The 14,026-nt window shown below is 45.3% G+C and overlaps 1 protein-coding gene across 2 annotated transcripts in view; it reads right to left on the minus strand.

Annotated features, from left to right (window-relative positions):
• The window catches only part of ADAMTS7 (ADAM metallopeptidase with thrombospondin type 1 motif 7), a 141,828-nt gene that overhangs the window by 116,978 nt on the left and 10,824 nt on the right, over positions 1–14,026 (minus strand). For both annotated transcript variants that reach the window (XM_054041376.1, XM_054041375.1), the window contains 5 exons: positions 10,919–11,117; positions 6,180–6,376; positions 4,724–4,807; positions 3,672–3,796; positions 1,645–1,794 (listed from right to left, as the gene is read on the minus strand). In XM_054041376.1, the coding sequence (XP_053897351.1) occupies positions 1,645–1,794; positions 3,672–3,796; positions 4,724–4,807; positions 6,180–6,376; positions 10,919–11,117 (755 nt within the window). The remainder of the gene's footprint in view (positions 1–1,644; positions 1,795–3,671; positions 3,797–4,723; positions 4,808–6,179; positions 6,377–10,918; positions 11,118–14,026) is intronic.

Genomic DNA, 14,026 nt, shown 5'->3' on the forward strand with positions numbered 1-14,026 from the left:
AAAGCACCAAGCCACACTGTAAGTCACTTAGGTGTTTTGAAAATTTTGCCCACAAACAAAAATGAAGGGGTTATAGCCTCATAATCTCCTCTCCATAGTTACTCTACGTCCTTCCAACCCAGAGGCCTGCTGCTCCTCTCACACTGGTGTAAGTCTGGAGTATTTCCGCTGAAGTCAGTTGAATTACATTGGCCTAAATCCTGTGCACGTGAGATCAGAATGAGGCCCAGAGAATTCAGCGCAAGAATGATTGGCTAACCCCAACTGTCTAAAGATGATGATGAAAATTAGCTTGTTTCCGATTTGTTCTCTATGAACAAATATTTGTCTCATATAATCACTGCATACACTGGCGTACAGGAACATGCTGTTCACAGGCTGAAATCTTGGGGAGTCACTGCCTAGCTCCTTTTCCCCACAAATGGTTCATTTTGTGCTTTTGCAAATGCACAACTGCCAAGCTTAATAATTCCTTTATTGTTGCTTTCCCACTCACTGAAATGCATGGACTTAGAAATGTATTTATTACACACTGTCAGCAGTAACTACATCTAATATGGAAAGGTCCCAGGGGCAACTGATATAAAAGTCAATGAATCCAGGTGCTGACAGGGACAACAAAGCACACAGTAAATAGTGTTACTTAATTTAAAGGCTGCGGTTTACTACAGCTGTAGCTAGCTGTCTGTAAGTTGCCAGTTTGACACATTATTCACTTTTGTATATTTCTGAGGCATTTGCTAAAAATGTAATTGAAATAATGTGGAAGAAATACTGTCTGCAAAGAAGAGGATCTATGTGGTATAGCTGATATCAAACCCAGTGGGGCCATAGAAGGGGAAAACGTAAAGCAAACATTTAATTAATGGATCAATGAATCCAAAGTTTAATGCAGGTCAGTGACTATATCAATATATGGTACTTTCCTTAAGGTATATAGTTTTATGTAAATATAAAAGAATTTTGAAGTAGTCTTTCTTATTGCAAACCCAAACAAGGAAAAGATGAGACTATTGAACCAAACTGATTTAATTAAACTTCAGACAATATATACTTACCCACAGAAATGTGATATTCACAATATGAAATGAAATTAACATTTAAAATATATAATGGTTTCCTGGAGCTGTATTAATCTGGTGTTTAAAAGACCTTTCCAAAGGTTAATTGCATTAAACAGGTTGGGAGAACAAACCAAACATTTGCCGCCAATTCTATAAACTAAATTTGAAGAATTCCTAATTAAAAGCCTTGTTCAAAACATTTCACAAAGTCTAGTTTGCTCTAGGGCCAGCCCATTTAGGGAACACCACTCAGCTTGCCTTGAAGTCAGAGACACTGAGTTCAGTCAGCCTGGATTTGACATATGAATGTAACTGAGCTGGGACTCCTGGGAGTGTGCAGAGACAGTTTAAACTCAGAAAATAACAAAGTTCTAAAAATGAAACTCTCTGAGCAAAACCCTCAGGGTAAACTCAGAACTTCCACTGACTTCAGAGGGAGTTTTGCCTGCGTAAGGCAAGGTTGAGTACGGATGGATATTTCCCCACTTTCTGTACCACCTGCACTCTTTAAAGTAAGAGCTGAATAGTGTCTCTTTCCAGGAGAGGGGTCATGAAAGAGATTAAACAAATCCCTAAGTACCTGTGTCCGAGTTCATGTGCCACGGTGAAAGCCAGGGGAAGTCCTGTATCCTCATTTATATTACAGCTTCTGTGAGGCTGACACATTCCTGACACATGAGAGAGACCCAGAGTCTCACAAGGCCTGTTCATTGCAGCACAGATGTCTTTCCTTTTACATTCAGGGGGAAAAAACAAAACACACACACGGGACAAATCGGTTGTTTAAATCATAGCAGCTTCCAAAGTGTCAAAATAAAACTGAGCAAAACTATTGTCTGAAAACTCGGGAGTGGGGTCAGCAATTAGATTGAAAGGGGAACTCTGAACGTTGCAAGCAATGCAAGGTTTGTATTTAGTAGGGCAGGGGTAGGCAATCTATGGCACGCGAGCTGATTTTCAGTGGCACTCACACTGCCCGGGTTCTGGCCACCGGTCCGGGGGCTCTGAATTTGAATTTAATTTTAAATGAAGCTTCTTAAACATTTAAAAAACCTTATTTACTTTACATACAACAGTTTCGTTATATATTATAGATTTATAGAAAGAGACCTTCTAAAAACGTTAAAATGTATGACTGGCACACGAAACCTTAAATTAGAGTGAATAAATGAAGACTCGGTACATCACTTCTGAAAGGTTGACCCCGGGAGTAGGGGATGGTAAACGTCTCCCTGAGTAGAAGGGAGTCTGGTCTCACTTCAATATAAACCTCTATCCCGATATAACATGACCTGATATAACATGAATTCGGATATAAGCGGTAAAGCAGTGCTCCGGGGGGGCGGGGCTGCGCTCTCCGGCAGATCAAAGCAAGTTCGATATAACGCGGTTTCACCTATAACACGGTAAGATTTTTTGGCTCCCGAGGACAGCGTTATATCGGGGTAGAGGTGTAGTAGGCTCTCTCTGCTGTGTACCTGGTGGATACAATTTGCACAGTGCAATTATATCTGCAGCCTATGGCTGATTGGGTGCTGACGTTCCATCCTGGGACATGACGTAGTATCTTACTAACCCAGCTGTAACATATATAGCGTGTATATAAAAGGTGACAACGTATTAAGTGGCTAAACAGAAACAAAGAGTGGATGCATCTGAATGTAATAGATTTATGACCCTCTTTTTTCATTTGCTCTCCCGGGAGCCAAGCTTACTAAGGAGCCTAATTAATTTAAAATCAAAAGCAGCTTGGTTACATTAATTCCACTTTAAAAGTACAGCTGGGGCTGGGAATAATTAAGCAATGGGACACGACAGGCCGGTGCATTTCTTGGGGGATTACGGCAACCCCAGGTAGCTATGGCAGTGACTACAGCCACCTAAGAAGAACAATAACAATAACCCCACAGGCATGTACTGCCCTGCAATGTCTTATTTCTATTGCAAAGTAAATCTCCTAGAGAAAATGAGGGTGTTGGGGGAGATGCCATGCTTGTGAACGCATTGGGAGTTACTGAAACAACTTGATATTACCATAGACCAGACTGCAGTGGCTTAAAACCAGCAGACTGTACCCCTTACCCATAAGGAAAACACACTTGGGCTTGGCTCTTCAAAGAAGCCTAAAGAATCCAGGTGCCCAAATCCCACAGGATTTCACTGGGAATTAGGCACCCTCCCTGATGCTCTTTTGCAAATCCTAGCCTTGATCCATAAGACAAAATGGCAAGTTTATACACGTGAACATCCCCGATGGGGGTCTGGAAACTGGAGAGGGGGTCAAACCAAACCTTGCATTTTAACAGCCCCAGGTGCTGGTAAATTTGAATCCATATTCCAGATGTGGATCTGAACTCTGCGGCTAGCGCCAATTTTGGGAATAGGCTAATCTCAAAAGAGCAGGTTGCATCTCTAGTTACATGTGTAAATGTCAAAAAAGGGCCCACATAAGGAAAATGGAATTTAAATAGCCTCCTCTTTCTCTCTCTCACACACATTAGATCCGAGTGTCTCTCTCTATCTCCCAGCTTTGTAGGTATTTCTAACTACTTGGTAAATTGCTGAAACCAGAGAGCTAGCACAAGCAGAAAGCACAAAGCAGGATACCTGGTGAGCAAGACAGCTACATCATGATGCAATGGGTGGGCATCTCCTTTCACATTGATGCTTTTCTGCCATTTGCAAAAACTTTTCAAGGTGTTGTCCGCATGGTGGGTGATTTTCAAATCCTCCTGCCAACATAAGAAAGGAAAAGTCTGCTGTCATGGTGTTGTCCTTTTTGTCACTTAGAGACACTGGGGGCAGATTCTGATCTCAGTTACACCAAATTCAGATGGGAAGTAACTACACTGACTTAGATGGAATTACTCCAGATTTACACCACATAGCTGAGCTCAGAATCCACCTCTTTTTTACTATCATTTGACTATGATCAAGTGGCAATGTTAGACAGTCTAGTGAAGGGAGTTAAAAAAACCTGCAGGAAAATATTCCCATTAGGCTGCCGAATCTTTTACAAGGACACAGCTGGGGGAAACAGACCAAACAGCTGAGCAACTTCAGGCTTAGCTGAGAATGATAACTGCAGCTGGGAAGCACAAACAACCAGCATTTCACATACACCATTCAGTGCTGCTAGCTGGGATGCTCCTATGGGACTAAGCCAATTCTGGAAACTAGAAAGAAGACAACATCTGCTGGGAAACACCCTAACTCACAGTCACATCTCTGCCAGAGTGGAGCCATCCCGCCTCTAATTTGAATGGAAATGCTGCCAAGAGCAAAAGAGCATGTCCAGTGGCAGTAGGGTTAGTTCCCGGAGGTTGTTGGATGGGGAGGATGATACTTGTATTTTGTTGGGAATCCCTTAAGAACTACTGAATAAGTGGCTACTTCTCAATATAAGGGCAGATTCTACAGCGTCTCTGCCCGTGGAACTCCCGCTGGCTTCCAAGAAAATCCCACCCATGCAGCAATCACAGCATCAAGTCTCTAGTGCCTGTGTTTATTCTGTGCAAGAGCTTTCTGGCCATGCACATGAGATGAAAGTGAGAGTTTATGGGCTTTCATGGCCAGTTCTCAACTGACCATACAGAAGCATACTGAGCTGCCAAGATGGAAATGGACCAAAAATATTAGTCACATTGTTTTCTTTTTACCTCATCATCTTCTAACAGGATAAGACGAACTATTGCAATGTTGATAGGGTTTCCAATGCTGGCATCATGGAATATACCTGCCACCTGCAGAAATATAAACGGCCAAGAAAATAATGGGCGGGAGAAAGCAATCACTCTGCTTGCAATACTCATGGTAAACACATCGGACAGAGAAGCATGGTCTTAAAAGACACTGTTGGGTAGTGTAGTCCCAAATCAGAAGTTCCTTAGAATCAGGGATGGGTCCAACACTAAGGAAGTTCAGACCCAGAGTTGGACCTAAACATTAATGACATGCCTATGGCGCTACTGGAAATCATTAGAGCTGTGAATTTCAACCAAAAACGTGCGTGGGGATGTGCTTACACGATGTAATGACTGTATATGGTTTCTCAAGGGGAACTGTTCCAACTTGGTCACTACTGATGGAGCAAATGATGTTGCACCCAAGTCTTCTGCCCCCACCATCTTCTGCTGGAATCACTAGCCACGTTCAGAACTGTGTTATTTCAGTCCCAAAAGAGGAGCAGGCTAATTGTGCCAAATTATGCTAAACTGCCTGGTGGTTTTATGATATGAGCAAATACCACCAGGTGACTAGACTGAGATCATGAAGTTCATTTCACTTCTGACCTCAGACAAAACTGAATGTGGGTCTCTGGAGGCGAAGGGCTAGCTCATTAACCCAAGCTGCCACCTACCTTCCAATTAAATGTGTCTCTGAGCTCCGAAAGATTAAGCAGCAATGTTCGCTGTTGAAGCATTTGAATGCAATTACTGTAATTAACTTTTCGAGCCTGCATTTGACTTTTATTACAGCCCTTACGGCACATAACATACACTCTCCTAGTTCTGTGCCAGGATTTTTCATCACCTATTACTGGCTGCTTTACTTGCCTCTTTCCCTTTAACTGTTCACAATGACACATTCCTAGGAAAGCCATTCATGTATCCAGTGCTCGCCAGACTAGTACTCCACTCGGTCCCGGGTCAGCTGGCCCCAGCTCAGAGCATTATTGGGTGGGCTGCAGGAAGCTGTTTCTAGATGAGGTTGCTAAACACGACTGCATCTTCTCTGCAGCTCCTGTCTGACGTGTGGCACTAACACTGATCTTCAGGAGTCGTGGGCATGAAGGGCTTGATCCAAAGCTCCCTCAAGTCAATGGGAATCTTTGCATTGACTCCAGTTGCTTAGGATCAGGCCCAAAATGAGGGCAGGCTATTGGTTTGCATTTATTTATCAAGCAGAGAACTGTCAGTTGCCTTACATGTATGCATGGGGGAGTAAGGGAGCGTTAGCCACAGCCTCCCTCCCCTGCACAAGCAACTGGCCTCACTGGAAAGGGCTGAACCCTGGAAATTCAAATGACCTATATATATGCCATGACCTGTATGGCTTACATTTAAGCCTCCAAGGACACCAGTGGATTTCATGGTCATGGAACCCAGAACTCACCATGTTCATTACGGTCAGCACGTACTTCTCTATATTTTCACTTCCGTGATACTCCACCATCTTGGTGTCCGCTACCACCAAGGTCTCCACCCACTTCTCCTTGCTGATGGAGCGCTGTTTTATTCTTCGCTTCCTCTGCTGTTTCTGTTCCCATCTCTCTCTCCGTTTCTCAGATGTCTCCAGGCTTTGCGGAGATTCTGAAGAATGGAGAAGGGAATGGGCTTTCGATAACGGCTGAAAGCTTGGTGGAATATAAGAGGATTTTTTTTTTTAAAAAGGAATTAATCCCATCCAAGCCACTAGAGCCCTCAAGACACAGACCATTGACTCATAGACCATTAACTCACTCTTACCTACTCTGTCGAGCCACATGTTCAAAAGACCACTTAGAAGAAAGGCCTCTGAACTCTTTCCGTTGCTTGGTGGCATTAGCGTATTCGAGAGAAATCCAAATGTGGGTTTGGATCAAGTTCTTTTACTGGAACTCTGCCCTGGAATATTGCACGCGGGTCATGGAGAAACTCAAACAGCAACAGGAAACCTACATTGCACAGTTATTAATATTTTTATTTATATACCAATTTATTATGCAACCATCAAGGAGTGTCTGGGCACATACGTGATAGATCAATAAAACTAGTGGCTGAACAATATGGGTTGTTTTCATCCATGCAGCACCAGAGGTTCTGCCAAGGGGACACAGCTTCCTAATACAATAAATTCACTGCCCCGTAAACTGGGTTGATGGCTCACACCAAATCCTAAAGGTCTCCAAGGGTCCTGACCAAGCTAGAAAAGTCACCTCAGGCTTTGTGGGGCTGCACAGGAGATGGAATTCCACTGAGAATCCCCTGGGCCTGCCACCAGGAGTTCCACCCTGGGGAGAGACAGCAAGAGCGTTCATGCAAAAAAACGGGAAAAAAGATGGCATGATGCTGAAGGGAAGCTTGAATGGGCCTAATTACACATAGCAACTGGGCAGTTTCATGTGGAGATTTCTCCTGTGATGCTGCCCCCGTGTCAGGGTCAATCACAGGCTGAATAACAGCTTTACTAACCGCATCATAAATAGCTGGAATTGCTTTTCTGTCCAGGCTCGAAAGGTTCAGGATTACTTCACTAACAATAAACTTGTCCGTGTTTACCGTCTGCATTGTGCTTTAAATAATGAGAGAAAGTTTGCCCTCTAGTCCTAAAGAATCCCAAATATCCAGATAATTTGAGAAGTCTCCAGTGCTAAGCTATCATCGCGGAAGTTTAATGAAAATAACTTACTTAGAATTCATTTTTGTTGCAAACTTTGCCGTAAAGCTTTGACTTATGTGGGTCTTATGATGTGGGGCAATTGGGAAAACACGGAGTTCTGGACACCAAAGGAAGTGTGTATATAATTTTAACTGCAAACACCATCCTAAAGACTCACCCTGCTGTACATGTATGTTCACCGTATACAGCAGGACGCAATGGCAGAAAACAATATATGTGGTGAATGTACCATTACCTTGCTGGGTATTGTTTTATACATAAAATCAGCCCCTTTCATAATCCAAAGTGGTAGGACCAGAGTAATGGAAATCCTACAGATTTTCTACATGTTCTTTTCCAAAGTGTGATTTGGACTAAATTACTAGTCCATACTCTTGTAGAAATTTACATGCATCATCATCTGGGCAAACGAGGCCCCGGGGGATTCACTCATTCATTCAGTATCATCAATTAATAGATTTTTAAGGCCAAAAGGAATATTTGCTTGTAGTGATAGACTAAAGATGCTCAATTTATTTAGCTTAACAAAGAGAAGGCTAAGAGATGACTTGATCACAGTGTATAAATACCTACATGGGGAAAGACTTCTGACATAGAGACCTGTCTATCTATCAATCTATCAGACAAGGGCTGAACAAGGGTCAACCACTGGGAGCTGAAGCTAGGCCAATTCAGTCCTAGGTGCAAATTTTTAAGAGTGAGGGTAACTAACCACTGGAACAACTTTCCCTAGGTATATGGTGGATTGTCCATCATCTGAAGACTTTAAATCAGGACTAGAATGCGTTTCTGAAAGATTGTTTGCGGTGTTGTGGTAGCTGTGTCAGTCCCAGGATATGAGAGAGACAAGGTAGGGGAGGTAATATCTTCTATTGGGCCAGCTTCTGCTGGGTCAAGATACAAGCTTCCAAACTACCCAGAGGTCTAACAGGCGTGCTCTAGAGCGACCAGAGGGAACGGATTCCTGGAAGCAGGAGGCACAGGGTGAGGTTTTCTGGACTATGTTATGCAGGTCAAACTAGAGCAGTGGTCCCCAAACTTTTTACCTCACGCCCCCCCCTTACCCTGTCTATGCCCCGCCCCGAGCCCAGGAGTAGGGTCATGGATCTGGGAGGGGGGGATGCAGACAGGGGTAAGGGGGCCGAGGCTAGGACAGAGCTGGGGGCAGGAGCAGAGCCTCGTCCAGGGGCTTTGGCCGGCAGCTGGGGTCCCAGGCATGGGGCCAGCAGCCGGGGCCAGGGCCAGGAGCGGAGCTGGGTGGCTCTCACTCCCCACCCCTCCCCTGTGGTGTTGGCCCAGGCCCCAGCCGTGCCCCCCCCCAACATTCCTCCATGCCCCCCTAGGGGGCAAGCCCCACAGATTGTGGGCCTCTGGACTAGATGATCATAGTGGACTCTTTTGACCTTTAAATCTATGAATCATCTAGTCTCATCCTCCACATGGTACAGTCTATAGAATTTCACCCAGTGATTCCTGCATCAAGCTCACAATATGTTCAGAGTATGTTCATAGTGTCTTAGGGCAGGTCTACACTACCCGCCTGACTCGGCGGGTAGAAATCAACCTCTCGGGGATCGAATTATCGCGTCTCGTCGGGACACGACAATCGATCCCCGAATCGACGCTTCTACTCCACCAGCGGAGTGGGAGTAAGCGCCGTCAACGGGGGAGCCGCGGAGGTCGATTTGCCGCTGTCCTCACAGCTATTCGCGTAGCTGAATTTGCATATCTTAAATCGAACCCCCCCTCCCCCGTAGTGAGGACGTAGCCTTAGAGTTACTCATCACATACAGATTTACTGCTCCTCTCTATCTACTGTACCTTGCACGGGGAACAAAATGCAGCTCTTGTCCAGTGCTGCTCTGTACCATGCACCCTACTTCACCTTGGAAGGAATTCTACTACGCTCCACAGCCGCAGAGACGCCACGGTAAGGATGTGAAGAATATTAGGTAATATTCTTAACCAATCCTTGTCCGTCTCCTTCAGTGTCGGAAGGACGCGTGATTGTGCTGATGCTACTTTCAGTGGCAGCAAGTGCTGAGAAGATTTGGGCTCTTGGACCAGCTTTGGAGGGTCTCACCTGTTCTGCAGTGGATCCAATCTACAAATTTTCCAAGTGAGCTAGTAACCAACGAACTGTGCATTTAAACCTTTCTGCCTTGGCGCCCAAGGTAGATAATGTACCATTTGCTTCCTGCCCTGGCAATTGAGATGTCTGTCTAAGATACTTACACAGCCCCCCATTATCACAGTAACTGAGCATTTCACAATCTTTAATGTGTTTATCCTCAAAACACCTGTTAGGTAGGAAAATACTATTTCATAGATGGAGGGGGCCACCAGTCTTTCCAGGCACGCTCTGTTCTTGGAAAGGGATGCTGCTGATTTGAGTCTTCACGTCTCTCCTCTTTTGGATCAGTTATTCTAGATCAAATAATCCCCACCTAAATTCCAAAAGAATGTGGGAAGCCCACTGCTCTGGAAGAATTTGACTTCAGTGGAGCCACTATTTCACTCTGAAAGTCCAGCCAGCGGCGAAGTCACAACAACTGATATTTGCAAGAAAACAAACAGTCACCACAAAGCAGAACGTTCACATCGGAGTATGAAGAAAAACACGGCAATCAGTGGCTTGTGGTTTAGGGCTGCAATGCCTGAGCACGTGCACACGAGAAACCCTAGCAAATGCAGAACGATTGCCATGTGACAATAAAAGTGCTGCACTCTAGCATAACCCTGGTTACTCGTGGGACTCAAGTTACGAATACCACAAAATGATTGCCTGGTGCTCCATGAGCAAATTCCTTAGCAGCTGTCACTCACTCACGGCCAGCAATTTGAAAAGCGGTCAGCCCTTCCGTAATACCCCTGTCTGTGGAAATCATGTTTGTCTACGATTCTGGAAACTTGGCACTCTCTTCGCTATTGATACATCTGTCTATCCTAGAGCTTCATTGTGCTACCCTCATTGTAGTACCGGAGCACCTTCCACTTCAAAACTTGTCTTGCATTAGTAGACTTCATGAAGGCTCTGGCTCTGTCCCTTTTGGGGCATAAATGCACTTGCAGTTGGGGTATGTCTTTGCTGGAAATATTCTGGGTGGCCTAAGAGCTTTCTCTTTAGCCAGCCTATTGCTAGTCGGTACACTTGACCTGCAGTACAATACATTCCATGAATAAACCCCCAAATTAATGGTCAATTTCTATCCCTCTTGCAGGTAGTTGTGTGTGAGGGTGCTGAATGCTTTAGCACAGAGGTAGATGCTGAGCTTTGATATCAAAGGCACTCAGCACCTAGCAGGATGGGGCCCTGTTTCTCTTTCATTGTCCTATTATTAAAATCAGGTTTCAGAGTAACAAATTTGTTAGTCTCTAAGGTGCCACAAGTACTCCTGTTCTTTTAATTAAAATCAGTTATCCTCTAGCTGCTTTTGACTCACTCTGAAACTGCAATAAAGTAGATAAAATACCTTGGACTCCACATGTTCCCAAGGTATCGGGCTGTTTCCTGTCTCGCTTTCTGCTGGATTCCACTATCGACTCTTCTTCCTCATATTTTGGAGCATGACGTTTATAGATCCTATGGGGATGGGCTGTACCATCCTCATGCTTATTTGTAGCCAGAGGTTCAATGAAATAGTCTTCGTTTGCGAGCCGAAATACACCTCTCTGGGATGGGGAGAGAAAGTCGGTGTCATTTATATGATACATTGACTCACGGTGAAGACAATTACAGTGGGATTGGTTTGCAGAATTTGTCATGCAGAAATAGATGCTTTGTGAAGACGTTGATTTTGCCTCTTTATCCATGCTGAGAACTATAAGCTCCCAGACACAGAAGAACAAACCAGCATGGACTGAACATACTAGTCCAGATTTGAGATTCAGAAAGCAACATTCATGCATGTACTGCAAAGTTTAACTGCCTCCAATTGGAAACAAATGGAAAGGCTGTTTGATGCTGAGGTGCTCAATCACAGTAAGGATTTAGACAGAGACTGACTGAGGCTTCTGAAGACAAACAGACACAGAAAACACCAAGAGAGAACAGTAAGGTTACGTGTGCGAGTAAGTTGCAAGCTTCTTTTTCTCTCCTGTGTTAAAATCACTCTTTGCTCTGCCCTTATGTAAAAAGTTCTGTTACTCCTTTGTAACAGACCAAAGTGCTACGTCTTATCACAGTGCTGCTCCAGTATTTTGAGTAGTTTTTGTAGAACACTGGCGTATTTTTATTAGGGTGTCCCTCGAAAGTCAAGGTAAGTTGCTGCTGCCCATTTACACTGTCTAAGCACTCATGGTTCTTAACCAAAGTTCCAGGCTCTGGCTAATGCTCACGCATCAGAACATCTTTAGGGAAGCAGAGGAACGGGGGTCCAAGTTCACTGCAGGAACTCAAAGCCGGGAAACTCAGAGTTACTCACTGAGCCAAACGATTACATGGACAGTACAATGAGCATGTGCTATTGGCATCTTTCCTTTGGCAGGAAATGAAATCCTAATGCTTTCATTTGTTTAATAAACTCTCCCACTGCTGATCCCTATGGGGCTCTGTGTTTGAGTCTCAAATCTGGGATATCGAACGAGATCAGTAGTAATTACTATTAGGCAATGCTCCCATTCTCCTGACTTCAACCTCTCTGAATTTGCTCTGTGTATCTGTTTCATTCCTAGGAATGGGGAGCTTTGGAGCAGGAGTTTGTAGGTTTCTTAGCAGCGGATGATCCCTGAGCTGCGGGACGGCAGTGCTGCTAGCAATGTGACTTGACTGTATCTTCATGTTGTAACAGCACTCTGTGGGTTCTTAGCCGAGTTAATTGCTGTGGAGTGGCCTGGCTCTCTGTCTGGCTTGTCTGAAGTGGATTGTTGTGTAGGGTGCTTACATAATAACCCATTCGTTTTCAGCTTTGTTTATTATGCTTTTGATCTGACATTTTCATTACTTTTGCATGCCACAAGCAGAAAAAAACCGAGGGAAGATTAAAATGTGGCACAATAAAGCCTTGTTATTAGACTCTCCCATTTATTCCAGGAGACGTTTGTAAGTACGATCATCAGTTCACCAGGCTTCCAGTGGCCTGACTCGGAGCAATTAGCTTCTCCTTTCCCCAGAGGGCTAGTTCCACGCTGTGGAAATCTTCCAGCCACACGGCATATGCAGACACGAAGCAATTCGCTTTCCCGGTGGCTTCCAGAGCTATTTCTCTGCAGTTTGTTTGCTGTTGTTACAAAGATACTGAAAAAGGGAACTTCCTGACACTTATGGGTCATTGTTACAGGGTGGCTGCCCCTTAACCCTGGTTACTGAAGAGGCCCATCTGGGTATGGATCAGGTGATCTCCCTAAAAGGCGCAGAAGGTGAGTGCAGTGAAGGGGTACTCGCTACTGAGGTGGGAGAGCAGGGACTGCTAGGAGTGGGCTGGCTCCAGCAGCAAGTCCTGGGACTTGGCACTGAGACTCCAGCCAGGTAGGGCCTGGGAGTGGCCTGGCAAAGCAGGAAGGCAAGCCCCAGGCAGGAAGGCCTGGAAGGAGGGTGATTAGAGACCACTAGGAGTGTGGAGAGGAGATCCCTGGGATGGGGGACTGAGACTACAGGCAGGAAAGGACTGGGAGTGACCTGATGAGGGTTAAATGGCTGGACTTTGGTTTGGACTTAAAGTTTCATCCTTGAGTTTATTTTATCTGATCCAGACTTCAAGAAGGGGTGTTGTGCCTGGACGAAAAGGGTGTGTGGAGTTTCCTTAAGGAGCCCCTTGAGGGGGAAACTGAGGCAGGCTGTCTGAAGCATGACCCAGGCCATGCAAAGGTGCTCTGGTGTAGGCTACTTCCTCACACTCCTTTTTCCCCCCTGCTATTTCCTCCCACCGTGAAGCCAGAATGCTACTCACATGCTCCAACCTCACATGCACAGGCTGGGTCTGGCAGAGTCCAGCAGGAGCTGCACACCATCGAAGAGCAGGATTTACCCCCCAAAATTAGGCCCTGATCCTGCAACCGGATTCACAGAGACAGGCCCTTATGCACATGCAAGGCCTCAGTGTCTTTAATGGGCTTTTTGCAAGGGTCTAGCCGTACAGACCTAACAGCACGGCTCTGGCCTTACTGAGTGGTGGTAACTCAGAGGTTTCCCTGGAGAAGACTATGGGGCTGTGCCGAGCATCGGCAGCCCCCACTGATTGCAGCTGGAGCTTTGACAATCAGGCTCATGGGGTTGAAATTAATTTCTTAGGGTGTCACTTCTCTTCCCTCTGCTGCTAACACCAGCCCCACCAACCCACCTAGTGCCTTGTCCTGTCTATTGCTATCCTCCATGGTGTCTCCTGCAAGCAGAATGACCTCTCACCCCTGGTGTGCCTGATGCCGTCTGCCCTGGGAGCCCACAAATACTAATAAAAAAAACCAATTATCCAAACTTTGGCGACGTTTGTATTTGGACCAGAGCTTCCCAGCTGGGCCCAGCTCTATCAGGCCAATGTAGGAGTTAATATTGTGTTCTAGCCTATGGAGGAGACAGTGGTTCCACTGCAAACTGGGGCACCAAAGACAGCGTGGGTTTCCAGCGCTTGGCCACATGAGCCATA

The sequence above is a fragment of the Malaclemys terrapin genome, chromosome 10 (genome assembly GCF_027887155.1).
Source record: "Malaclemys terrapin pileata isolate rMalTer1 chromosome 10, rMalTer1.hap1, whole genome shotgun sequence".
In the NCBI taxonomy this organism is placed as follows: Eukaryota; Metazoa; Chordata; order Testudines; family Emydidae; genus Malaclemys; species Malaclemys terrapin.